At 38.7% G+C, this 25,411-nt stretch overlaps 5 protein-coding genes across 6 annotated transcripts; 1 reads left to right on the top strand and 4 right to left on the bottom strand.

Annotated features, from left to right (window-relative positions):
* Window positions 1-870: 870 nt before the first annotated feature.
* LOC110867471 lies at window positions 871-3,116 on the bottom strand. The gene is made up of 3 exons (XM_022116476.1): window positions 1,561-3,116; window positions 1,330-1,417; window positions 871-1,256 (listed from the first exon to the last, which is right to left on the bottom strand). The coding sequence occupies exons 1-2, from the start codon at window positions 1,978-1,980 to the stop codon at window positions 1,349-1,351; spliced, it is 489 nt and encodes a 162-aa protein (XP_021972168.1). The 5' UTR covers window positions 1,981-3,116; the 3' UTR covers window positions 871-1,256; window positions 1,330-1,348.
* A 3,036-nt stretch (window positions 3,117-6,152) lies between these two features.
* On the bottom strand, window positions 6,153-6,572 carry LOC110867158. Its single transcript, XM_022116289.1, has one exon. The coding sequence runs from the start codon at window positions 6,570-6,572 to the stop codon at window positions 6,153-6,155; it is 420 nt and encodes a 139-aa protein (XP_021971981.1).
* A 4,983-nt stretch (window positions 6,573-11,555) lies between these two features.
* Window positions 11,556-23,103, top strand: LOC110869118. Of its 2 annotated transcripts, none has more exons than XM_022118407.2 (3): window positions 11,556-12,267; window positions 13,132-13,404; window positions 16,414-16,947. In XM_022118407.2, the coding sequence occupies exons 1-3, from the start codon at window positions 11,710-11,712 to the stop codon at window positions 16,678-16,680; spliced, it is 1,098 nt and encodes a 365-aa protein (XP_021974099.1). In that variant the 5' UTR covers window positions 11,556-11,709; the 3' UTR covers window positions 16,681-16,947. The 2 variants fall into 2 exon arrangements, with proteins under 2 accessions (XP_021974099.1, XP_021974098.1); XM_022118406.2 differs by lacking the exon at window positions 16,414-16,947 and adding an exon at window positions 22,577-23,103 and having other exon boundaries at window positions 11,558-12,267.
* On the bottom strand, window positions 18,325-18,997 carry LOC110869120 (calvin cycle protein CP12-3, chloroplastic-like). Its single transcript, XM_022118408.2, has one exon. The coding sequence runs from the start codon at window positions 18,856-18,858 to the stop codon at window positions 18,478-18,480; it is 381 nt and encodes a 126-aa protein (XP_021974100.1). The 5' UTR covers window positions 18,859-18,997; the 3' UTR covers window positions 18,325-18,477.
* A 1,544-nt stretch (window positions 23,104-24,647) lies between the features above and the next one.
* LOC110869121 (calvin cycle protein CP12-3, chloroplastic) lies at window positions 24,648-25,320 on the bottom strand. Its single transcript, XM_022118409.2, has one exon. It carries the CDS (start codon window positions 25,151-25,153, stop codon window positions 24,773-24,775), a length of 381 nt encoding a protein of 126 aa, XP_021974101.1. The 5' UTR covers window positions 25,154-25,320; the 3' UTR covers window positions 24,648-24,772.
* Between the last annotated feature and the right edge of the window lie 91 nt (window positions 25,321-25,411).

The following is a 25,411-nucleotide window of genomic DNA, read 5'->3' as shown; positions in this document are numbered from 1 at the left end:
TGGTTATTTTGAAAGGTTTGGGGCAAAGCCGTTAAAGTGACCAAACCACAGGGAACAAAACGGAAGTTTACTCTTTAAAGTAATTATAGAAATGAATTTAGTTTGGGACAAAAGAACAAACCTTTGAAGATGAGGGGTTAAAGTTGGAATCTGATAAAAACTATGAAGGGGGAGGGTGGGTATAAACCAATGTTCTTAGACCCGGACCGGACCGACCGGTCGGCCTCGCTGCTTGCGCCGGGCCGGTTCACACTTACGAACCGTTTGTGCAATAGACCGGCGGTTTGGCCGGTGGCTGGCGGTTCGGCCGGAAATTCGTTGAAGGTCGGACCGGATCAAGTTGTGTTCACACATCCATCGCCACTATTTTCTTCAAACCCTAGAGCGGGTGAACTGAACTTGATATGATTATGAAAGCAGCGAGGGCAATGTCTCTAAAAAGTCCCGTATGTTCTATCTCTAAAACATTTATGATTATGAAATGTACAAGAAAATATTGTAACTTATGTTTCTTATCTGCCAGAATATCGGCCCGCAACACAAATTTCAATATAACTAATTAAATTGTGATGCCCAACAGCATTTTGAAACTTTCCCAAATATATATTGAAACTTTCAATCTTTCATGCACAACTAATTAAATTGTGATGCCGAAACAGCATTTTGGGAATGCAAGTAGTCTATACTAGTGAGTTTATTATAAGCAGAATCCATATATATTGATTTCATTTTCCACAAGATATCAACAATTAACACTATGTGTTAATGTGAAATGTGAAGAAGAGTGCAACATGCAGTATAATTTCAAATGTATAGGTCATAATTTGTTATATCATGAGATTTATAGCGGCAGGAAGCCCGTAACACAAATTTCAACATAATTTGTTATATGTTTACTTATATTTTAGAAAAGTCACCCAAAACAACTCATTATATTACTACAACTTCAAAAAGCAAAAACCTGTTCACCAAACGCCAAAAAAGGGCAGAGAGACGCCTATCCACCATTAGCATGCAGAGTGTAAGAATATTTTAGGAGGGCAGAGGCCTGCTTACAGACCTCTTTATCTTCATGACGACACAACTCTGATATTATGTCCTATACACCCGAGTGGACGATTCCATCACGCGTCTTTGATCCATCCACAATCATCATGTTCTTCAGCGCACACAAACTCATCAGCAGGACCTCCCGACTATTCCCCTGTGAGAGCAATTTGCAGAGCGGTTCAATCCACCCCCGAACCACCAAAGAGCTGTAAAATCAAAAATGTTAGGTTGTAATAAAAAAGCAAAACAAAAAACAAATGTGTTTTCTATTATAATTACCTAATCTGGGCATCTGTGGCTAACCCAATGGCGCACAATCTGACGACGGCGAACTCGTCTGGTCCGGTCCAGTCACTGCAGCAACGGGCTAATAAGCACAACAACAACATGAGTTAGTTTTGTTAATCAAACCCAAGCCCAAGAACCCTAGCCGAAACCCCAATTCTGTAAACAACAAAAATTTTCAAATTCCGGCTATTAACCCATATTTCCGGCTAAATAAAACCTTACCGGTTGTTGTTGTTGTTGTCCTCTTCGCCGCCTCCAAACAAGGCCTTCGCGATGGATAGTGCTGCTGCTCCTAACCTGCCGAGTGAACTCAGGCGGGCTATCCAGCCTCCGACGGTAAACCCGCCGTTCAAAACTGAGCGGCAAGGGGGTGTCAGTCAAACCCCACTTTATCACGTCCATGGCCCTCGTCATCTTCTTCACTTCCTTGGTAAATTCTCTGCGATCCATCCTCCTCCGCTTGCATTCGTTTATCTTCTGGCGAAGTTCTCCGGTGAGGAAAGAGTCAACCTCACTACAAATCCTGACCAGGCCTTTCTTCATCAGCGCTTCTGGTGTTGTCTTCGACCTGAAATACGCAACGTATTCTTGGACTGTGGGTATAGCGACTTCCTGCATATCGTAATCGAGGGTGTGGGCCATCGGTGGTACTTGTCTCTGTCTTCATTTTGTGAACATGGTTTCCGTCTATGATGCAAAATTTGTTTGCAAATGGAATAAGAAAGGCCGATTCTTTTGAGAAGAAATCATGGCCAAGCACGGAATTGTGTTCTTTCATGGGCACTACCAAAAGGTCGATCTTACCTTTCCATTTGCTGATTGTGATTTTGACACCGTATGTCATCCCAAGTATTGGTTGGACGGGTCCATTGGTGGTCTTTATCATTGCGTCTTGTTTTGTGACTCGAACACCGAGTCTTATTGCTTCATCTACTAAGACGAAGTTATGGCTTGCTCCTATGTCAACATGACTTAACGGGTCTCCCGTTTACCAGCATGTTGACGAGTTGAAGTCCTTCTTCCGACTTCTTTTCTGATTTTGCGGTTGTGGATCTTTTCTTTCCCTTGTTCGGGAGCTTTTTGATGTTATGTTTTTCATGTGTTTTGGGAGTATTTTGTGTGTTTAAAGTATTGAGATGCCTTACTTTCATGGACCGGACATGCTTCTGGTTGTGCCTTGTTGGTGTCATTCATTTTTGCTTCTAACTCAGCAAAGTTTTTGTGAAGGTTTTGGATCTTTTCGTCTACCTCACTCTGCAGCCTTGTGATTTCCGCATGGGTCATGGCTTACATCTCGAGGCGTATGACGTCGATAGTGGTTGTGAAATCCCCATTGAGTCCTCTTAACTCATCTCGCAATGTTCCCAACGCATCTATCTTTTCCAAGGAACGATTGATAAGATTTCCAAGTTGTGTGACCGAAGCTTCAACATTAGTCTTCATTTTATCTAAGGATCCGGCCAAATCCATAGACATGCCTTTAACATCTTGCTGATTCTGGTTATGACTGTGTGTCTCTTCTTCGCTAGAGACGATTTTCTTGCTCGTAGCTCCTTTCTTGCTTTTCTTGTTTGCCATCCCAGTGAACCGATGCGGCTCTGATACCACTTGTCACAGAGTTATTCTTGAACTCTCGTGCGGCACTTAGAATACTTCTAAGTTCAGCCTTTTGGAAGAGTTTGGTTATGTATAGCATCGAAAGTCTTTGTTTGTGAGGATCATAAGTATGATTTTATAGTGCAATACTACAACAAAGATGATTATGTATTACTTGAAGAAAGTTATAAGTACAAAGTGTTTACAAGAAGTTGGGTTATGAATGAGTTATGAGGGGTGATTACAGATGAGGGTTGCCATCCCTATTTATACTACTCTAAATTCTCTAGATCATTCTAAGTCTAGAGAATTCTTTACATCAAAATATCTTGGCTAAATTCTAGAGATTTCTCCCAAAATATCCAGCAATTCTAAGTGTTTTCATGAGTGTTCTAGAGTCTTCTTGGCTGCAACTTTTGGGCAGAATTATGTAGCTTATTCTGGACCCTTCCGAGCTCCTTCAAGGCTGGTCTAGGACCTTTTAAGGGTGCCAAAATGTTCCAGTATTGTCTGGGCTGTTCCGGAGTCTTCCGGGCAGTCATAGACGCTTCCTTAGTGTTCCGGAAACTTCCGGAATGCAGAAATTTTGAGCTGAATTTTTGCGTGGCGTGACATTCTGGTCTTATATGCAAACTGAAATAGGCTACGTATTCTGGACTGTTTGGGGTACAGCGGCTTCGTTCATTTGGTATTCGAGGGTGTGGTCATCGATGGTACTTGTGTGGTGGCACTGGGGTGGGCCATAGAGGTGGTTTCGACCTGCTGGGCCATGGATGGAAGTTTGTAATGTTTTCAATAATATTCTAATTTCTACCCAATCTTATCATATATTTATATATAAAGTTGGCATAAGACAACGGCTATAGAATTTTAATCGTCGTCAGAGATATACAGAATCTAGGAGCATTTATTGACTAGATATAGATATAAAGTTTGTAAGTTTTCACTCTCAAAACTTATAAGGCTAGAGGGTATGGTGATGGTCCTCCAAGGGAGGATGATCCGCCACGTAGGCGCCACGTCGTAGTCCTCCCAAGGATGGTCCATCCCACAAAACTAGAGGGTATGGATGATGGTCCTAGATGATCCTACCCACCACTTTTATGTTTTTTATTTTTTTAATCTTCTACTTTTTTTTTAAATTTTAACAAATAAACTAACAAAATAATTTCATTAATATTAAAAAACATTACATAAATTTAAAAAAAAATACATAAACTTAAATATTTTCATTAATTTCCAGTTGGATCCCAACTTTCAATGTTGGCTGTCCTTTCCCCTTTCTGTTATCTCATTATTATTTATTATTAATAATTAATAATATATATATAGATACAAATATATAGATACAACCACCATTAACCCCCAACCATTTTTTTGTATGCAACAGCTTTACACAAGAACCCCTACCATTTTTTTGTCTGCATATGGACCGTCGCCAACGTCAACAACTCGACGGTGAGGACGGGACGTGGGGGGGGGGGGGAATGGTAAGTCGGCGTCGCTAGTCCTCGACGGGGTGGGGGACGGTCCCCATACCCCTTAGCTTAATATTTAACCGACCCGACTCATTTTTGAACTAAATTGACGTAGACTTACTGAAAACATACATAAAAATAAGATGAAAACGTATTATTTATAAGTTAACTCATTACCGAGAAATATTTACGTAAATCAACTTGGATTTATGCTGAAATGTACTGAAAAAACACGTAAGAAAATAGTTTTATATTTGATTCAACTCGTTTTTGAACGAAATTTATGACAAAACGTAGACCATGTACGTCAAAATGTAAACCAATTTGGATCTATACCGAAACGTACTTAAAAAACGTTAGAAAATTATTGTTTTTTCAAGTTAAAGAATGTTACCGCGCGTTGCAGCGTCGTTGAAACATAAAGTAACTCCAATTTATACCATCTGGTAAAAACGTATTATATTTGACCCAACTTGGTTTGGACAAAATTTATGACAACACGTAGACCAACCGAAAAATACATAAAAACAAATACAAAAACCTATTGACAAAAGGTAGACCAACCGAAAACATTCATAAAAATAACGAGAACATACTATATTTGACCCACGTATATAAAAATACGCAAGTAAAACTTGAGGAGGGGGGTGTTTAGAATTACACTTTGCAAGCTTTTTATAAAGTTAAGGGGTGTAAGTGATAATGGTATTTATCGCGAGTACAAATAGAAAAACCCTAAAAAAGACAAAAGTCAAAAAAGAAAAGAGAAAAGAAAAACATACAGTAAAAATCATTTTGAGAATTGTTATACATGTAATTATAAAATAATACTAATAGCAGTGGCGGATATAGAACAAAAATTCAGGGGTATCCTCCAAAAAAAAGATTAACATACAAAAATTCAGGAGTAATCTTCTACGTGGGTGGCTGATTCGAACTTAGAACAACGTATAAACAGTGTGACCAGATGAAGCAGAAGCGTTTTGAGGATGGTTTAGTGGGTTTGGGTGTTGAAAATTACGTTTTTATCCTTCATGGATGGAAAGTAAACTTAAACTAACAAAAGGGGTGCGAACTGCAACGTATGGACAATACGGGTGTGCAGTACAAAAAGTCTTCGTAAGTGGGAGATAAAATGAAAAGTGAGTCAAACCATGAGGCAAATTGTAATTAACTCTTTATTTGTTTATTTTTACTTATCTTTCTATTGAAATCAGAAGGATTTAGCAATCATTTTTCACAATATTAATTAACAAATAATGATCTCTAGATCAAGTGGTGGATGACTTGCATTTCTCTTGAGAGATGCAAGTTCGACTCCCACTTGGTGCAGAGTGAGGCATTGGTGGGCAATGATAGGAGACCTAGGGAAACCTGGGTTGGATCCTTGAGCCAAACGGGTTTTACCGATAATTTCACCGTCGTGCCTATGGGCGGGTGGGTTACCGGGTTTTCCCCGGAATTGGTGGTGGACTCGGGTTACTCTCGGAGTACTCCGTTTGTCCGGTGGGTGCCCCGAGAGTGCTCGGGATTGAGTTTGTTGGCCGTTCAAAAAAAAAGATGGGAAAAAATATTAACCAAAGTAAAAAGACCCTACTTTCCCAAAGAATTACGTGCTTTCTTTTGCCGTTCCAAGTATAGTGATATGCAACGTTTTTAAACCCAGACCGGGCCGGTCGGTCGGAAAGATCCGGCTGGGATCCGGAAGGTGCAGCGGGCCAGTTCAGCTAGTTAGGTGTTTCAACGTTGACCCGGGGGTGTGATCTTATCGGTATAATGTTCTTGAAGAATTTTAAAATCGATATGGACTTTGGGCCCATACCTGTTTCTCATCCAGATGAATGTTTCCTCTTTCACCATCTCCGCCGCTTTATGAGTGGGGATATAATTTCCATTGAAAATACCTTCGTTTCTGCACCTCCAAATGCTCCAAAAAGTGGCAAACGTCACTACCATGACCATTTTCTTCCAGTTCTTGCACCTTATTTGGTCTTGCACACCCTCAAGCACTTCTCTGACGGTGGACGACTGCGCCCAAATGCTGATCTTCAACCACACCCATATATGCTGCCAAACGTTCTTTGCAGTCGTACACCCGACTAGCAGATGATCCGCATCCTCCGGAAAGGCACCACATCTGCTGCAAATAGTACTATCCATTATAATGCCCCTTTTTATTAGCTCAGTTTTGTCCGGAATTCTGCCCTGCAAAGCTCTCCCCACGAACAGGTTGGATTTTTTATAGCCAACTGTTCCACTTGAAAACCTTATCCTGGTCATTCACTGAAGATCTATCAGCTTGCAGCCCCTTGACTGAGAACTCGTTGCACTAATCACTCTGCCAAATCCACTTGTCTGAGGGCCCCCAAGACTGCATCGCTTGGAGCAGGCCCATAAGTTCTCTAATCTGGACCCATTCGTTGTCTGAGTCTGGTCCCCTGGCCCAATCCCACTGCCAAACACAAAGATCTCCCACGTAATTGAAAGCGTCAGCCACCATCATGTTTTTCTTAATGGCTAATGCGTAAGCATCCGGGAAGTGATCTTTTAAAGGTCCATTACCAAGCCACCAGTCATCCCAGAACCTTATGGATTTTCCATCTCCCACGACTCCTTTAATCCGCTGCTTAATTTGAATGCCAATGCTGCATAACTCCTTTTCCATGTCGCATATATCTTTCCACAAACCCGTAACCGTTTTCTTGAGAGGAATCAAATTATTGGATCGGGAAGACGAGTGAATCGACTTGATAACCTGAGCCCACAACTGGGAATTGTTATCAATATATCTCCACCACCATTTAATACTCATGGCTACATTAAATTCTTTAAGGTCGCCGATTCCTAACCCACCCATATCTTTAGGCTTAGTAACTTTCTCCCATGGAACCCATCTCACTTTCTTTCCTGAACCGTTGTTACCTCAGATAAATGCTCTTCTAATTCCCTCTTAAGGTTTTCAGAACCGCCTTAGGGCCCTTGAATAGAGAGAAGAAATAGGAAGGGTGATGAAACACAGGTTTTCGCTGAGGATAATCTGTGGGGTTATTTCTTCTGTAGGTTCAATCTTCTTTCTTACTCGCTTGAATGACCTAGATCCTGCAAAACAGCAACACCGTTAATCTCGTTAAGAGGGGAATATGGGGGTTTCCCTCTTAACCAGGCTCCGGCGTGAGAATAAGTACTGTTCTGAGGGAGAATAAACTGTGTGTGTTTAGTGTGTGAGAATAGAGAGCCAAAAGATCCTGAACCTGAATGATGAAGGGTCCTATTTATAGCCGGAGGGTGAAGGAGGGAAGAGCGGCTGTGCCAGCTGTGGATGCGCGCCAGCTGTCCGACCAAGGGGAATATTCTCTTGGTCTGCTCTGCCATAACCAGTGTAGTGGTACACGTGGCGTGCTTACGTTTGTCCCTGCTGGAAACCTTGTACTGGCGTTGTCAGCTCTGCCCCTTGATTTGTCGCAGGCCTATGTGGCGTTCTGCGACTGGTGACACGTGTTGTCCTTTTTGTCGAATAGAGCATCTTTGGTGCTGCCTGCAGATCTTCCAGAAGTTTCTAGAATCTTCTGGATTGCTTTGCTGATGTAGGCGCCATGTATGCTCAAAAAGTGGTATGGTCCCTGCCATGTAGGCAGGGAATTGGGACCATACCTCTTCAAGTCCCCCCAGTCCAGTGTGCCTTCTAGTTGAGTTGATCGTCTAGGAGGGATTCTGGACTTATAAGGGTAGTGGTTTTTACGGCGGTTTGTATGGCGTGTGAAGTTTGGCGATTTAAAAAGTTGAGCCAAACGGACGCATCGCCCATGGGGTTTGGCACTTTATAAAAAGTGAACCAAATGGACGCATCGCGCATGGGTTTTGGCACTTTATAAAAAGTGAGCCAAATGGACGCATCGCGCATGGGTTTTGGCACTTTTGTAAAAAGTGAACCAAATGGATGCATGGCGCATGGGTTTTGGCACTTTTGTAAAAAGTGAGCCAAATGGACGCATGGCGCATGGGTTTTGGCACTTCTGTAAAAAGTGAGCCAAATGGACGCATGGCGCATGGGTTTTGGCACTTCTGTAAAAAGTGAGCCAAATGGACGCATGCCGCATGGGTTTTGGCATCTCTGTAAAAAGTGAGCCAAATGGACGCATGGCGCATGGGTTTTGGCATTTCTGTAAAAAGTGAACCAAATGGACGCATGGCGCATGGGTTTTGGCACTTTTGTAAAAAGTGAGCCAAATGGACGCATGGCGCATGGGTTTTGGCACTTTTGTAAAAAGGTGAGCCAAAAGGACGCATGACGCATGACAGTTATTGTTTCCTTCTAATGGAAGTTTTGTTGTCTTGGGGAAGATATTGATGTGACTGTCTGATGTCCCTGTCTTATCAGAGGTGAACAGGCGCCTTTTCAGTTCCCGTCAGTTACTTTCTGTCACGTCGTCAGGCCCTGTTACCCATGCTCACGGAAAAAGAGGTGACGTCTTCTTTCTCTTCTGACGTGTCCTTCCCCTATTGCTTGCTTTCTGTCACGTCGTCAGGCCCTGTTACCCATACCTCTTCAAAGGGACACTTCCTAAAACGAATTTGGCTAAGGTCAGCCTCCCCGCAAAAGACAAGTGTCTCGCTTTCCAGGCCAACAACTTCTTACTAAAAATCTCAATGATCGGCTGCCAATTGTTGACCCTTTTCATGTTTGCCCCAATAGGCAATCCCAAATACCAAAACGGCATCCTCCCAATATCGCAATGAAACGTATTTGCCATAGAGATGACCTCGTTATCCTCAACCCCAACGCCAAAGAGCTTGTATTTATCAATGTTCACCTTTAGGCCAGAAATCAGATAAAACCACCTTAAAAATCTGCTCAGATTCTTCACGTTCTCTACGGACTACTCCCCTAGGAAAAACACATCATCGGCAAAACAAAGATGATTAATCGAGGACCCAGCAGCAACGGCTCGGCTGAGCAGGGCTCCCAAAGCTTCAAGGGCAATGATGAAGAGGAAAGGGGCCATGGGGTCTCCCTGTCGCAGCCCGCGTTTGATCGGAAACTCGCCAGTTGGGGAGCCATTTACAATGACAGAAGCCCTCCCCGAGTTTAAACAGCCCCGGATCCACTGGCGCCACTTATCAGGGAACCCAAAAGTCTCTAAAACTGTAAGAAGGAAGTTCCAATTCAACGTGTCATACGCTTTTTCAAAGACCTTGAAGACCATAAGTTTCTTTTTTTATTTTTTTGCCCAGGATATGATTTCGCTCATAATGAGAGGCCCATCTGTGATGTTTCGACCCCCTACAAAAGCTGATTGATTCCATGAGATTAATCCGTCAAGAACAAGGGCTAAGTATAGTGGGTGCCCGGGGGTGCACCCGCCCACCCCAATGTTTCGGTTAGAAGTGTATAATTTCTGATTTTTTCGTCCGAAAATTTTAAAATTATATAAGATCCCCCCCCCCCCCCCGGTTCCGATTATTTTTCCTAAATTGTATATCCTAAATATTTCTAAACTTTGTATATAAATGATGGGTAATTTGGTAAATATACACTTTGTTTTATTTGGAACTAATATTATTTGACCCGACTTGAAATCTCGCATCATCTCCATCACGCTTTCCGTTAGAACAAAATTATTTAAATGTTCACAGTTTAATATTATTACAGTTGATTGCTTTATTCCAGTTACGGTCCGTTAGAACACAATTTACAAGAAATTACTATAGCCTAGAAAACAAAGCTGTTACACTTCACTAACTTATTATGACCAAGTTAACCTTTGAAAATATAGTAGTATGGCTTTGGCTGAGGTTTAATTTTAGTGCCATTAAACTATTTTAGTTCAACTATATTTTGCTTAAACAAAAAGAAATTATAATAAATAAAGAAACCAGTTATGAGATACATAGGGCACTCTCACTCAACAAAACTATTATGATTCGCCAATTATCATCAATAACTAATTTTATGATGAAAATTTCCCATTGATGGTAACCAGAAAAACTATCAAACTTTTTAACCACCAACTTTACACACTCTTCACAAAGACATGTACATATCAACTAAACGTTGTGATAGTCATCCAACTATATAACGCAAGTCTTTTGTCATTTTCTAGTCCGGTGTCATAATGGTACTATGACTAACAAAACGAATTAATACCGACTAAATTCTCATCGCTGTCATTATGGTACTCTGATGAACGAAACGAATTGATACCGACTGAATTTTCATCGCTGTCATTATGGTACTCTAACAAACGAAACGAATCGATACCGATAGAATTCCCATCACATAACACGGGTGATAGTCATCCAACTATATAATGCAAGTCTTTCGCCATTTTCTAGTCCGGTGTCATAATGGTACTAGGACGAACAAAACGAATCAATACCGACTGAATTCTCATCACTGTCATTATGGTACACTGATGAACGAAACGAATCGATACTGACTGAATTCTCATCGCTGTCATTATGGTACTCTGATGAACGAAACGAAACGAATCGCTATCGACGGAATTCCCATCACATAGCACAAGTGATAGTCATCCAACTATATAACGCAAGTCTTTCGTCATTTTCGAGTCCGGTGTCATAATGGTACTATGACGAACGAAACGAATCGATACCACCTGAATTCCCATCGCTGTCATTATGGTACTCTGACGAACGAAACGAATCGATACCGACTGAATTCCCATCGTTGTCATTATGGTACTCTAACAAACGAAACGAATCGATACCGACAGAATTCCCATCACATAACACGGGTGATAGTCATCCAACTATATAACGCAAGTCTCTCATCATTTTCTAGTCTGGTGTCATAATGGTACTATGACGAACAAAACAAATCAAATCAATACCGACTGAATTCTCATCACTGTCATTATGGTACTCTGATGAACGAAACGAATTGATACCGACTGAATTCTCATCGCTGTCATTATGGTACTCTGACGAACGGAACGAAACGAAACAAATCGATACCGACAGAATTCCCGTCACATAACACGGGTGATTGGTGAATCCACACTACTTTAACTTTGAATCTTACAATTGGGCCTCATAAGCAAAGACCAAAGACTATAGCCCCAAAAACACTTTGATCCAACAAACTTACATTCAAATCATCCAAAAAGTCACATCACAACAAAATTCACACCTCCTTCCTCACTCACATCAAATATAACCCATCAAACCTCCCTATAGACTACCCAAGTAAGATCAAACAAATCAATCAACCAAATCTTGATCCGATTCGTTTGATCTCTTCGAGTTTGTGCACTTCGTGAATCTAAAATCACCAACCATGTCAAAACCCTCATCATCCAAACTAATCTTCTTCAAACACCTTCATCTCCACCGATCAAAACCCTCATCCCCAACCCCAATTCCATCAACACCCATTTCCCAAATTCTCACCAAAAACCCCAAATTAACCCCATGGATCCCATCTTTTTACAAACCCCACTTGCCAAACGGTCCAAGTTCCAAACTTTTTCAAAACCCATCTCGGAAACCACCCATGGATACCTGTTTGACCCGGGGTTTCGTCGGGTTTAGGTACATTTCGGGTCCGGGTTCGGGTCTTGGTGGGAAAGTGGATGTGGGTTTGTTGAAGAGTAAGGTTAAGGAGCCTGTGAGGGTGGTGAAGAATGGGTTTAATAGGTATAAGCAGGCTGTTGGGTTGCAGATTGAGGCGTTTTGGAGGAGGAATAGTTTGGTTTTGGTGGGTGCTGGTGGGGTTTTGGTGTGTATTTTGCTTTGGAGGGTTATGTTTGGGATTGCTAATACTTTTATTGGGTTGAGTGAGGGTATGGCTAAGTATGGTTTTCTTGCTCTTTCGTCGGCTATCGTCGCGTTTTCTGTGAGTTTCGGGTTGTTTTCGTTAGATTTGGTTTGTGTTGTGTTGCGAAGCTTGAAATTTTTTAAGGGGGGGGGGGGTCGAAATTGTATATACTCAAAAATTTTCTATAGAACCGGGGGGTCGAAAACATATATACCAAAAAATTTCTATACGAAAACTACAAATACAACACTACTGGCCGAAAAGTTCGGGGGGTCGGGCGCCCCTCCCGGCCCCTTCAAAGCATCGCCCCTGGGTAGGATCATATACAAGCTTCATTTTGTGTAAAAACAGTAGGAACCATTCACAACCCGCCACATGTCATCTTTGTAATTCATGTATGAAGTGCATATTTGTAATTTTAATTTAGAGTTGGTTTCTAAAAGTTCCTAAATCATGGAAGTAGTTTCAAAAACATGTGCTAATTATATAAATTAGTGTGTTGCTTGTATATGTGCTAGTTATAATTATATACGCATGTGCTGGTTATTGGTGGGATTTACTGAGTATGATGATGATGTGCTGGTTATGCAAATTCATGTGTTGCTTACATAAATTATGTGCTGGTTATAATCGCATACGTATGTGCTAGTATGTGTGCCGGTTATAATTATACCTGTATGTGCTTATTATACAAATTCATGTGTTGCTTGTTATATGTGTTGGTTATACTTATTAGCGGAGTTATAAAACACTACTTTGCATCTTTTTTAAAAAATGTCAATTAAAATAAAGTATAGCAATATTATACTCATATTAAAGATAAAACAATACTTGATTTTATAGTATCTTTTTTTTAATAAAATTTTATTCGATATCCTTTCAATACTTCGACCAATTTTATATCGTAATGAATCTTGTTTGACCTAATATTTTGTTGTTAAGGGATTGTATCTTCGTTCAAGATTCACAATAAATCCTGACAAGGTTTATCGGATGGCAATGAGAAAACTTAACACGTCAGCTAACATACTTGAAATTATGGGTGCTCCGCTCACTGGATCGGATCTAAGAGCGTATGTGATGTCGGGAGGTGGTATAACGTTGAAAAACTTCAAAGCCGGGCTCAGGAGCAAAAGGTGTTTTCTTATTTTTCCAATACGAGGTGCAGAAATGAAGGGGTTAGTGAGTGTTGAAGTCAAGAACAAAAAAGGCAAGGTTAGTGTTCATAATGTCGTTTTAACATCTTGTCTTTGATTATCTTTCATAGAATGATCAAAACATGCGTATATTAGTCTATGTTGTCAAAGACGCAAGGCGCAGGCGAGGCGCATCGGCCTCGCCCGGAGCCTAGGCGCAAGGCGCAAAAAAAAAGCGTGGGCTTTTCTAAGAAAAGCGCACATAGAGAAAAAAAATATAATAAATATGTTATGCTTTGAAAATAAATAAGATTCCACATATAAAATAAAAAATGAGTTTCTGAGCTGGAATTTGGTTGAACTCGTGCGTGTCCGCACGTCCTGCGGACACAAATGCAGCTCCGAAAACCCGGGCCCGCGTGAGGCAGTTTTTGCATGCACTCGGTTTCGTTTTTAATGGTCATTTGTGTTGTTTTACCTTTTTTCCTGCGCCTCAACAACGTTTTTTGCGCCTAGGCGCGCGCTTTTTGCGCCTGAGCACCGTTTTTCTCAAAAAAATCCCATTTTTGCGCCTAGGCTACCACCAGGCGCTATAGGCGCGCCTCGCTGCGCCCGGGCGCCTAGGCGCGCGCTTTTTGCGCTTTTGACAACATAGATATTAGTAGCGAAGCTGGTGGTCAAAACATGTCATGTTGATAGCATAGTTATTAAAAGCGTTAGGCGCACTCAAGGCGCATAGGCCTCGCCTGGGGCCTAGGCGCAAGGCGCAAAAAAAGCGTGGGTCCGAGAAAAAAAAAGCGTACAACAAAAAAAAACATAAAATATTTTTATATAATAGAAAACTAATACTATTCTTCAAATAAAATAAACTAAAGCTATTATATAACATTTAATATCGTCTATTTAGTACCAAAAGTTATAAAATGCTCATTTATTAGTGTAGAAAAGTAGTTTCGTTAGATAAAAGTAGAAATCTAGCTAGAATCTTGCCAGAATTTAGAGAATTTGGCCGAAAACTCTCAAGAATCTAGGAATCTCGCCGGAACCTGCGCATGAACCATCACTTGGAGAATTAAAGCGCAATTACCTTGACTTAAGGCGCAATTGCCTCGCCTCGCTAGGAAATTGGGCCTAGGCGCAAGAGGCGATGGCTTTTAACAACTATGGTTGATAGTTGGTTTTACTTTTCTTTTTTTCACAAAGAGTTAATTGTCCGGATGGTCCCTGTGGTTTCACGTTTAGTCCCCACCTTTTGGAAATAACAGGTATGCTCCCTATGGTTTGTCATTTTGTTACTCGGATAGTCCCCTGAGTAAATGTCAGGGGACTATCCGAGCAACAAAATGCCAAACCATAGGGAGCATACCTGCTATTTCCAAACTAACATTTCCAAACTAACAGACATCTACTCGGGGACTATCCGAGTAACAAAATAACAAACCAAAGGGAGCATACCTGCTATTTTCAAAAGGTGGGGACTAAACGTGAAAACGTTAAACCACAGGGACCATCTGGGCAATTAACTCTTTCACAAATGATTAATATATTAAATATGGAATCAAATAGTGTTATTAAAATGTTGACCGGAAGTATAAACTTAGTGTACGCTCTTGATGATTATTAACCATTTGACTCATATGGACTGGTAATCTTGCTTAAAACTTTTTATCGAAGTGTACTCTTTAGCGTTTAAAACTTTTTGGTGTTTAAAACTTTTTTTGGACAGTTTTATTATGAAACAAAAATGTATCATTATTTTTGTATGTAACGCTAAATCCAAAAAGTGTCATCGGTCAGCCTGACATATTTTGATACGTCTTAAAGTTATACTTGCTTTGCATGTTTCCCAACCCATTCATTTTGCCACATATAGTTGCTATACGTCATATGAGGTGTCAATTTAAACCCGTTCATCTGGAAATGACGATTATGTTTTATCAGGGTTACATTAGCTAAAAATGAAACGCGCCACGTATAGGTTAAACAAGCCAAAAGTCGCCTTTCATGTGTTCAAATACTTATAATATCCTAAATTGCTCGATTTACAAGCTAAGCAGTTAATGTGGTAAAAAAATTGGATATCGGTCAAGGACCGATATTTGAGACGTCGGTAATCGCGGTGGGATATTGGTAATTTTAATGTCATGCAGAATTTTATATATATAGCAATTTAACACTAACAATTCAGTCTACTCTCCTACCATTAACAAATTAATCTTTGAGTTAATTGCCATTTTAGTCCCTGTGGTCTGGGCCATTTTGACAGTTTAGTCCAAAGGTTTCATTTTTAACATCTGGATCCAAAAAGGTTTCATCATTGCCATTTTGGTCCAACTGACTTAACTCCATCCATATCTGTTAAAGCTGCCAAGGGCATTTTTGTTAGATATGGATGGAGTTAAGTCAGTTGGACCAAAATGAAATGACAAAAATGCCCTTGGCAGCTTTAACAGATATAGATGGAGTTAAGTCAGTTGGACCAAAATGGCAACGATGAAACCTTTTTGGATCCAGATGTTAAAAATGAAACCTTTGGACTAAACTGGCAAAATGGCCCAAACCACAGGGACTAAAATGGCAATTTACTCTTAATCTTTTTGCAACTTACAAAACACTAACAATTGTAGCAAGTAGGAACTGGTTAAGACCTAAAACACTAATAGCAACAATAAGAAGAAAGGTGAATGCTAGAACTAAGAAGAAAGTTACCGATAACGGGAAAATTGGTGATATAATGGTCAGATATCGCTGATATTATCGGTACTGATATTTTGACCGATATTTTGCACCGAGATCTCACCAGGGGACCAATAACCGATATATCACTGATATCGGTCGTGATAATATCAGTACTGATATTTTGACCGATATTTTGCACTGAGATCTCACGAGGGGACCAATAACCGATATATCACCGATATATATCGTGATATTAACTACATGGTTTACAAGAAATCATACCATTATTTTAGTCATTAATTTCTGTATAATCATATTTATTGCATTACTTATTTGCAAAATTCGAAAAAATTGATAAAAAATTGAAAAAATTGTTAATATTGTAATTACTGTCTACGGCTTTTGGCAGCATGATATGAAGCTGCTATCAGTGGACATTCCAATGGCAAGTGGACCGGATCAGCGTTTATTCCTGATTGGAGACGAAGAAGAATACAGGGTCGGTGGCGGATTGATATCAGAACTAAGAGATCCCGTGGTTAAAGCAATGGCAGCCGCTAAGGAATTTGAAGCACGCGACATAATAGAGGACAAAGAAGATGCCCAAAAAGAACTCGAGGACGCAGAGAGAAAACATCGTGAAGAACTTGAAAAGATCGAAAGAGAGGGTTCATAGTGATCCCTTTTTCTCTCGCCAAATTTGTTGTTTTTTCATCTTAGTTTTGCAACCAGCTGTTCATACTTGATAGATGACGGCCGAATTGAATCAAGTCGAGTCGGGAATGTTGTTGGGATATATTGAAAGATCATCGGGTTTGGCCCGACGGGCAAAAATAAGTTTGAAGTTGGCTGCATCACAGATTTGGCTGTCAACATGTTGGTTTGTATGAAAATGGACAACTTTTTGGCAAGATTTAAGTGCTAACATGACTTTTTTAACAATGCATTGAACTAAATTTGTATCATCTTAGAGCTTTTAGACCAAGAAATTCTAGTTAATGTCACTTGACTGTTTTAACTATTATAAATATCATGAATGTTGATATATAATGCAAGTTAACTGAATTAACCGAATTAACAGGACCGAAATAACCAAACCGAAGCAATAACCGAACCAAAGCAATAACCGATGGTTCGGTTATTGGTTTTTGAATAACCCAACTCTAAAAATTCTCTTCAACAATTCCAACTTGTAAGAATTTGCCATCCATCGATTCTTTTCAAACTTCAGGTGCACTTAATTCAATTAAGGAGGCTGCAGGTGCACTTGAATTTTTTGAGTAGCCCAAATTCTTATATGTTATAAAATGATTAATGAGGGCCAAATTCTTACAAATTGGGATCGTTGGACAGAAATTTTAAAGTTGAGATTATTATCGGTCAACATGTGAAACGTATGATTATTAAAATTCAATAACCCTTTTTAATTAGGTTATTTATAGGTTTTGATGTTTCGTATATTGTGTTATACACTTTGTGCATGATGTGAAAATATCTATAATCGAAACATGGATAAAAATAAACTCGAAACTTACAATGAAGACGATGAATATCAATTTCAAATTTTTATTTAATAAAGGATTACACAATATTAAAAATGTAAGTTATTGGTTGATGGCTTAATGCTGAGAATGCGCCATGAAAAAGAAGCGGGGACTTGAAAATGTGGCGTTATGCAACATGTGGACGATACACCAGCACCTGTCAGAAAAGTGGCATGGTGCAAAAAAAAAAGGGCGGAGTGGGACGAGGCGCGAAAAGGTGACGTCGTGTGGCACGTGACATACAATTTTTGTATTTATTTTATATTTAAAAAAAGGAAAATCAGTCACCATCTTTTCACCACGCCGGTGAAGAATTCAGCGCCCAAACGTCCACGCCGCCCTCCACATCATCGACAGACTGGTGTGCACTGCGTGGAGAGGCAACCACACTGAATTTCCACGCCCACCTCATGTGGTCTAAGGATGTAAAAAAAGAGAATAAACATTCATTGGTATAGAGTGTTTATAGTATGTATAATGTTTTATTATCATAACTACTTATTATACCGTATTTGTTTTTATGGCAGCCTTAACGTCATAGTATATAAACTATATTGAGTATTGATACGGTAACGAATCGAGCCTATTCATTTTTGTAGTTTCGATTGATGCAAAACATGTATAAATAAATATCCTATCAGACATATCTCTTTCGATTGCTATACCGAATGCTAACATTATATCGGTCCCCATTACCATAACAAACCAAACTGCTAACATAACGAACCGAGTCAATACCGACCGAAAACCGCTACTAATTTTATTATTTTCTTAAATTTGCAAACAAAAAGTTTAGTTATATATTTATTTATTTAACAGATAATTCACATGTCAAAGACTCAAAACAAAAGATTAAAAAAAAAGTCAAAAGTCAAAACAACAAACACACAGCAAGACGCCTGAACCTTCACCGTCGTTAACATCTCCGATCAACCATCGTAAACCACCGTACACTCCTCCGTTTCCGGATCTCCAGAACAAAACTCTTCCATCGGATCTTCATCACGCTCCAATTTCACTCGCAGATGAGCTTTCGCCTGACTTATTTCCTCCACCTCATCCCACGCCACCTTACACTCATCGGAACCTTCATCTCCGGCGCACACTTTCTCCGCTTCCGTCACTTTTCTCTCTATCATCTCCGCCAGCTTCATCTCTCTCATATGCGTCCCCTTATACCTTGCCGTTCCTCCCATCGCTACCACCGGTTTCCATCGCCGTTGATTGTTTGATTGATTGGTGAATGATGTAGATCTGACGGTGTTTAGGCTTCTGATTGATGCAACGAAGGTAGAACTGAAAGTTGCCATGAGTTATACGAACTTTTGGAGGTGTATACGTTATACATAATGCATATAATTGATTGATTATTTGATTAATTGTTGTTGATATTGTCAATGTGTCGTTGTTTTCGAGATCGGAAGATACAGAGATTTTGTTTTGTTAATGAGTCCAACAGAATTCAAACTAATTGTAATATTTTAAAGCTTACTGTTATTTACATATTTTGTGTTATTGTTAGTTTATAAGAAATTGATAAGAACTGGTGGTGTTGTATCTGGACACTGTTGGATAGGATGTTCAATTGTCGATTAAGATTCAACGTTACCGTAAAGGTACGGCCCAAAGAGTTACACTTTGGGCAACGAACATGTAACGGTGTTTTAATCGTTAATCACCGGATCACGAAATAATAAGCGTAACAAAAGAAACTTGTAATTATTTAGAATAATTACGTAGAGCTGGATAAATATTATAATTAATTTGTTAATTATAATTAATATCAGATAATTAAATATGTATATCCATATTGTTAGTTATTAGATAATTAATAAAATAAGGAGAGTTATTGTTTAATTATGAGATAGTTATGGAGGAGTTGTGATTAGATTACAATTCTTAATCCTTGTTTTAAAATAAAAGATATATGTATATCTTAAAAAAAAAAAAAAAAAAAAGAACTCTACTCATGACTCTCAATGAATTGCTTCTGCTCGTTGCTTTTCAAGAGTGACAAAAATTGAAGGCAAGAAGGAACTATTATTAAAATCAAGAGATAGAGATTTTGTTTTGGTTTTTTCCACTTGTGGACCACTCACGCAACAAGAACAAGTTATTTCTGCTTGCAATTTTTCAAGGGTCGCAACAAGTGGAGCTATTGTTTCTTCGGTTACGCATACGCATACGGTAAAGTTTTGAACTTTTCTTTATAGATTAAGGCTTCGTTTGAAATCGTTTCAAACGAACAAATATGATTTCGTGGTCAACGATCATCTAGCGAGATCGTTCGTTGAACCAAGGTGTCTTTCTTGGATGTCACGATTCTTTAATTTTATTATAAACTATTTTGATTGTAAAGAGATCACTCGTGGAAACGGTTTAGAACCGAACCTCGTGTACATGTTTTCCGCTGCGTTCAGTTTGTTTGACAAATTGATAAAAATTATTTTCTAAAAGTTACACGAAATTTCCAACAGTGGTATCAGAGCCAGGTTACAAATCAAAGTAGGCTAATTTTATTATAGTGTTTATAGATCTATAAAATAGTTATAGAATTGCATGCTTAAAATCGAGTAGATTTGGCATAGGAACCTGTCACGTATAATAGTTATAGGCATAGGAACCTGTCACTTGGAGAATTAAAGCGCAATTACCTTGACTTAAGGCGCAATTGCCTCGCCTCGCTAGGAAATTGGGCCTAGGCGCAAGAGGCGATGGCTTTTAACAACTATGGTTGATAGTTGGTTTTACTTTTCTTTTTTTCACAAAGAGTTAATTGTCCGGATGGTCCCTGTGGTTTCACGTTTAGTCCCCACCTTTTGGAAATAACAGGTATGCTCCCTATGGTTTGTCATTTTGTTACTCGGATAGTCCCCTGAGTAAATGTCAGGGGACTATCCGAGCAACAAAATGCCAAACCATAGGGAGCATACCTGCTATTTCCAAACTAACATTTCCAAATTAACAGACATCTACTCGGGGACTATCCGAGTAACAAGATAACAAACCATAGGGAGCATACCTGCTATTTTCAAAAGGTGGGGACTAAACGTGAAAAAACGTTAAACCACAGGGACCATCCGGGCAATTAACTCTTTCACAAATGATTAATATATTAAATATGGAATCAAATAGTGTTATTAAAATGTTGATCGGATACTTTGATTTGAAGCAATTTAGGAAGTATAAACTTAGTGTACGCTCTTGATGATTATTAACCATTTGACTCATATGGACTGGTACTCTATCTTGCTTAAAACTTTTTATCGAAGTGTACTCTTTAGCGTTTAAAGCTTTTTGGTGTTTAAAACTTTTTTTGGACCGTTTTATTACGAAACAAAAATGTATCATTATTTTTGTATGTAACGCTAAATCCAAAAAGTGTCGTCGGTCAGCCTGACATATTTTGATACGCCTTAAAGAGATATTTGCTTTGCATGTTTCCCAACCCATTCATTTTGCCACATATAGTTGCTATACGTCATATGAGGTGTAAATTTAAACCCGTTCATCTGGAAATGACGATTATGTTTTATCAGGGTTACATTAGCTAAAACTGAAACGCGCCACATATAGGTTAAACAAGCCAAAAGTCGCCTTTCATGTGTTCAAATACTTGTAATATCCTAAATTGCTCTATTTACAAGCTAAGCAGTAAATGTGGTATAAAAAATTGGATATCGGTCAAGGACCGATATTTGAGACATCGGTAATCGCGGTGGGATATTGGTAATTTTAATGTCATGTAGAATTTTATATATATAGCAATTTAACACTAACAATTCAGCTATGCGGTTAATATCGGTGATATATCGGTGATATATCAATATCGGTCATATTGGTCCCTTAGTAAAATATCGGTGTCAAATATTGGTCAAAATATTATCTGCGATATTGACCGACATAACTGATATATCACCGATATTTGACCGATATAACCGATATATCACTAATATATCACTGAATTATTGGTGTTAAACTGCTATATATATAAATTCTGCACTATATTAAAATTACCGATATCCCACCGATATCTCACCGAGATAACCTATATTTCAAATATCGGTCCTTGACCGATATCCGATATTTTACCGCATTAACTGCATAGCAATTCAGTATACTCTCCTACCATTAACAAATTAACCTTTTTGCAACTTGCAAAACACTAACAATTGTAGCAAGTAGGAACTGGTTAAGACCTAAAACACTAATAGCAACAATAAGAAGAAAGGCGAATGCTAGAACTAAGAAGAAAGGTACCGATAACGGGAAAATCGGTGATATAACGGTCAGATATCGCTGATAATATCGGTACTGATATTTTGACCGATATTTTGCACCGAGATCTCACCAGGGGACCAATAACTGATATATCGGTGATATATCGTGATATTAACTACATGGTTTACAAGAAATCATACCATTATTTTAGTTATTAATTTCTGTATAATAATATTTATTGCATTACTTATTGAAAAAATTACAAGTTTTGTCCTTTATCTTAATACCACTTATCAGGCGGTGTCCTTTTTAACGAATTTTGACAAGTTTTGACCTTTATAAGGAATTTTGTTGCAGGTTTTGTCCTTTAGGCTTAACCCAGTTAGATTTTCTTGTTAAATCTTATCACCCAAGGGTATTTTAGTCTTTTTACCCATTTATTTCAAGAGTCAACCCTAAAATATTTTGTTTTATTCTTTTAAATAATATTAAATAAATGGGTAAAAGACTAAAATACCCTTGGGTGACAAGATTTAACAAGAAAATCTAACTGGGTTAAGCCTAAAGGACAAAACTTGCAACAAAATTCCTTGTAAAGGGCAAAACTTGTCAATATTCGTTAAAAAGGACACCGCTTGATAAGTGGTATTAAAATAAAGGACAAAACTTGTAATTTTTCCTTACTTATTTGCAAAATTCGGAAAAAGTTGATAAGAAAGTGTCGAGTGGGTTCCTGGACCTGCTCATTTTGCCACCTTCAACTTCCTTATTGTTAATATTGTAACTACCGTCTACGGCTTTTGGCAGTATGATATGAAGCTGCTATCAGTGGACATTCCAATGGCAAGTGGACCGGATCAGCGTTTATTCCTGATTGGAGACGAAGAAGAATACAGGGTCGGTGGCGGGTTGATATCAGAACTAAGAGATCCCGTGGTTAAAGCAATGGCAGCCGCTAAGGAATTTGAAGCACGCGACATAATAGAGGACAAAGAAGATGCCCAAAAAGAACTCGAGGACGCAGAGAGAAAACATCGTGAAGAACTTGAAAAGATCGAAAGAGAGGGTTCATAGTGATCCCTTTTTTTCTCGCCAAATTTGTTGTTTTTTTCATCTTCGTTTTACAACCAGCTGTTCATACTTGATAGATGACGGCCGAATTGAATCAAGTCGAGTCGGAAATGTTGTTGGGATATATTGAAAGATCATCGGGTTTGGCCCGACGGGCAAAAATAAGTTTGAAGTTGGCTGCATCACAGATTTGGCTGTCAACATGTTGGTTTGTATGAAAATGGACAACTTTTTGGCAGGATTTAAGTGCTAACATGACTTTTCAACAATGCATTGAACTAAATTTGTATTATCATAGAGCTCTTTAGACCAAGGAATTTTAGTTAATGTCACTTGACTGTTTTAACTATTATAAATATCATGAATGTTGGTATATAATGCAAGTTAACCTAGGCGTGAGCATAAAACCGAATTAACAGAACCGAAATAACCGAACCAAAGCAATAACCGATGGTTCAGTTATTGGTTTTTGAATAACCCAACTCTAAAAATTATCTCCAACGATCCCAACTTGTAAGAATTTGGACTTCATCGATCTTTTTTCAAACTGCAGGTGCACTTAATTCAATTAAGGAGGTTGCAGGTGCACTTAAATCTATTAAGAAGGCCAAATTCTTATATGTTATAAAATGATCAATGAGGGCCAAATTCTTACAAATTGGGATTGTTGGACAGAAATTTTAAAGTTGAGATTATTATCGGTCAATATGTGAAACTTATGATTATTAAAATTCAATAACCCTTTTTAATTAGGTTATTTATAGGTTTTGATGTTTCGTATAGTGTGTTATACACTTTGTGCATGATGTGAAAATATGTATAATCGAAATATGGATAAAAATAAAAAGATCACTAAGAAAACGAAGCCAACTCTAGAAACTTACAATGAAGATGATGAATATCAGTTTCAAATTTTCATTTAATAAACGATTACACAATATTAAAAATGTAAGTTATTGGTTGATGGCTTAATGCTGAGAATGCGCCACGAAAAACAACTAAAAGTTATTGCTTAAACATAAGTTAAATAAAAAAAAAGTAAAAAGAAAAAAAGAAAATAAACTAACTTTAATATTACGTGGATTATGATCATATTTTAGTAATTTAAGTGTCAATTTCTACAAATATATGATTATCTAAGATTATACAAAGTGTGGGCTTGAAAATGTGTTGTTATTCAACATGTGGACGACGCGACAGCACATGTAAAAAAAGTGTCGTGCTGCAAAAAAAGGGCGGAGTGGGACGAGTGGTGAAAATGTGACGTTGTGTGGCACGTGGCATACAATTTTTATATTTAAAAAAAGGAAAATCAGTCACCATCCAACACCCAAACGTCCACGCCGCCCTCCACACCATCGACGGGCTGGTGTGCATTGCGTGGAGAGGCAACCACGTCGGATTTCCACGCCCACCTCGTGTGGTCTAAGGATGTAAAAAAGAGAATAAACGTTCATTGATATAGAGTGTTTATAGTATGTATAATGTTTTGTTATTATAACTACTTTTTGTACCGTATTCGTTTTTATGACAATCTTAACGTCATAGTATATAAACTATAGCGAGTAGTGATACGGTAACAATAGTTAACAAATCGAGCCTATTCATTTTTGTAGTTTCGATTGATGTAAAACATGTATAAATAAATATCCTGTCAGACAGATCTCTTTCGATTGCTATACCGAACGCTAACATTAACCGGTCCCCATTACCATAGCAAACCAAACTGCTAACATAACGAACCGACTCAATACCAACCGAAAACCGCTACTAATTTTATTATTTTCTTAAATTTGCAAACAAAAAGTTTAGTTATATATATTTATTTATTTATTTAACAGATAATTCACATGTCGAAACAAAAGAAAAAAAAGTCAAAACAAGAAACACACAGCAGGACGCCGGAACCTTCACCGTCGTTAACATCTCCGATCAACCATCGTAAACCACCGTACACTCCTCCGTTTCCGGATCTCCAGAACAAAACTCTTCCATCGGATCTTCATCACGCTCCAATTTCACTCGCAGATGAGCTTTCGCCTGACTTATTTCCTCCACCTCATCCCACGCCACCTTACACTCATCGGAACCTTCATCTCCGGCGCACACTTTCTCCGCTTCCGTCACTTTTCTCTCTATCATCTCCGCCAGCTTCATCTCTCTTATATGCGTCCCCTTATACCTTGCCGTTCCTCCCATCGCTACCACCGGTTTCAATCGCCGTTGATTGTTTGATTGATTGGTTAATGATGTAGATCTGACGGTTTTTAGGCTTCTGATTGATGCAACGAAGGTAGAACTGAAAGTTGCCATGAGTTATACGAACTTTTGGAGGTGTATACTTTATACATAATGCATATAATTGATTGATTATTTGATTAATTGTTGTTGATATTGTCAATGTTTTCGTTGTTTTCGAGATCTGAAGATATAGAGATTTTGTTTTGTTGATGAGTCCAACAGAATTCAAACTAATTGCAATATTTTAAAGGATTACCGTTATGTAATAATTTAGTGTTATTGTTAGTTTATAAGAATTGAAATTCTCATAGATTATAACATCAACTGTCA

This window comes from Helianthus annuus, chromosome 7 (genome assembly GCF_002127325.2).
Source record: "Helianthus annuus cultivar XRQ/B chromosome 7, HanXRQr2.0-SUNRISE, whole genome shotgun sequence".
NCBI lineage: Eukaryota > Viridiplantae > Streptophyta > Magnoliopsida > Asterales > Asteraceae > Helianthus > Helianthus annuus.
The sequence above is the reverse complement of the archived record's forward strand: the minus strand, read 5'-3'. Positions and strand labels throughout refer to the sequence as shown.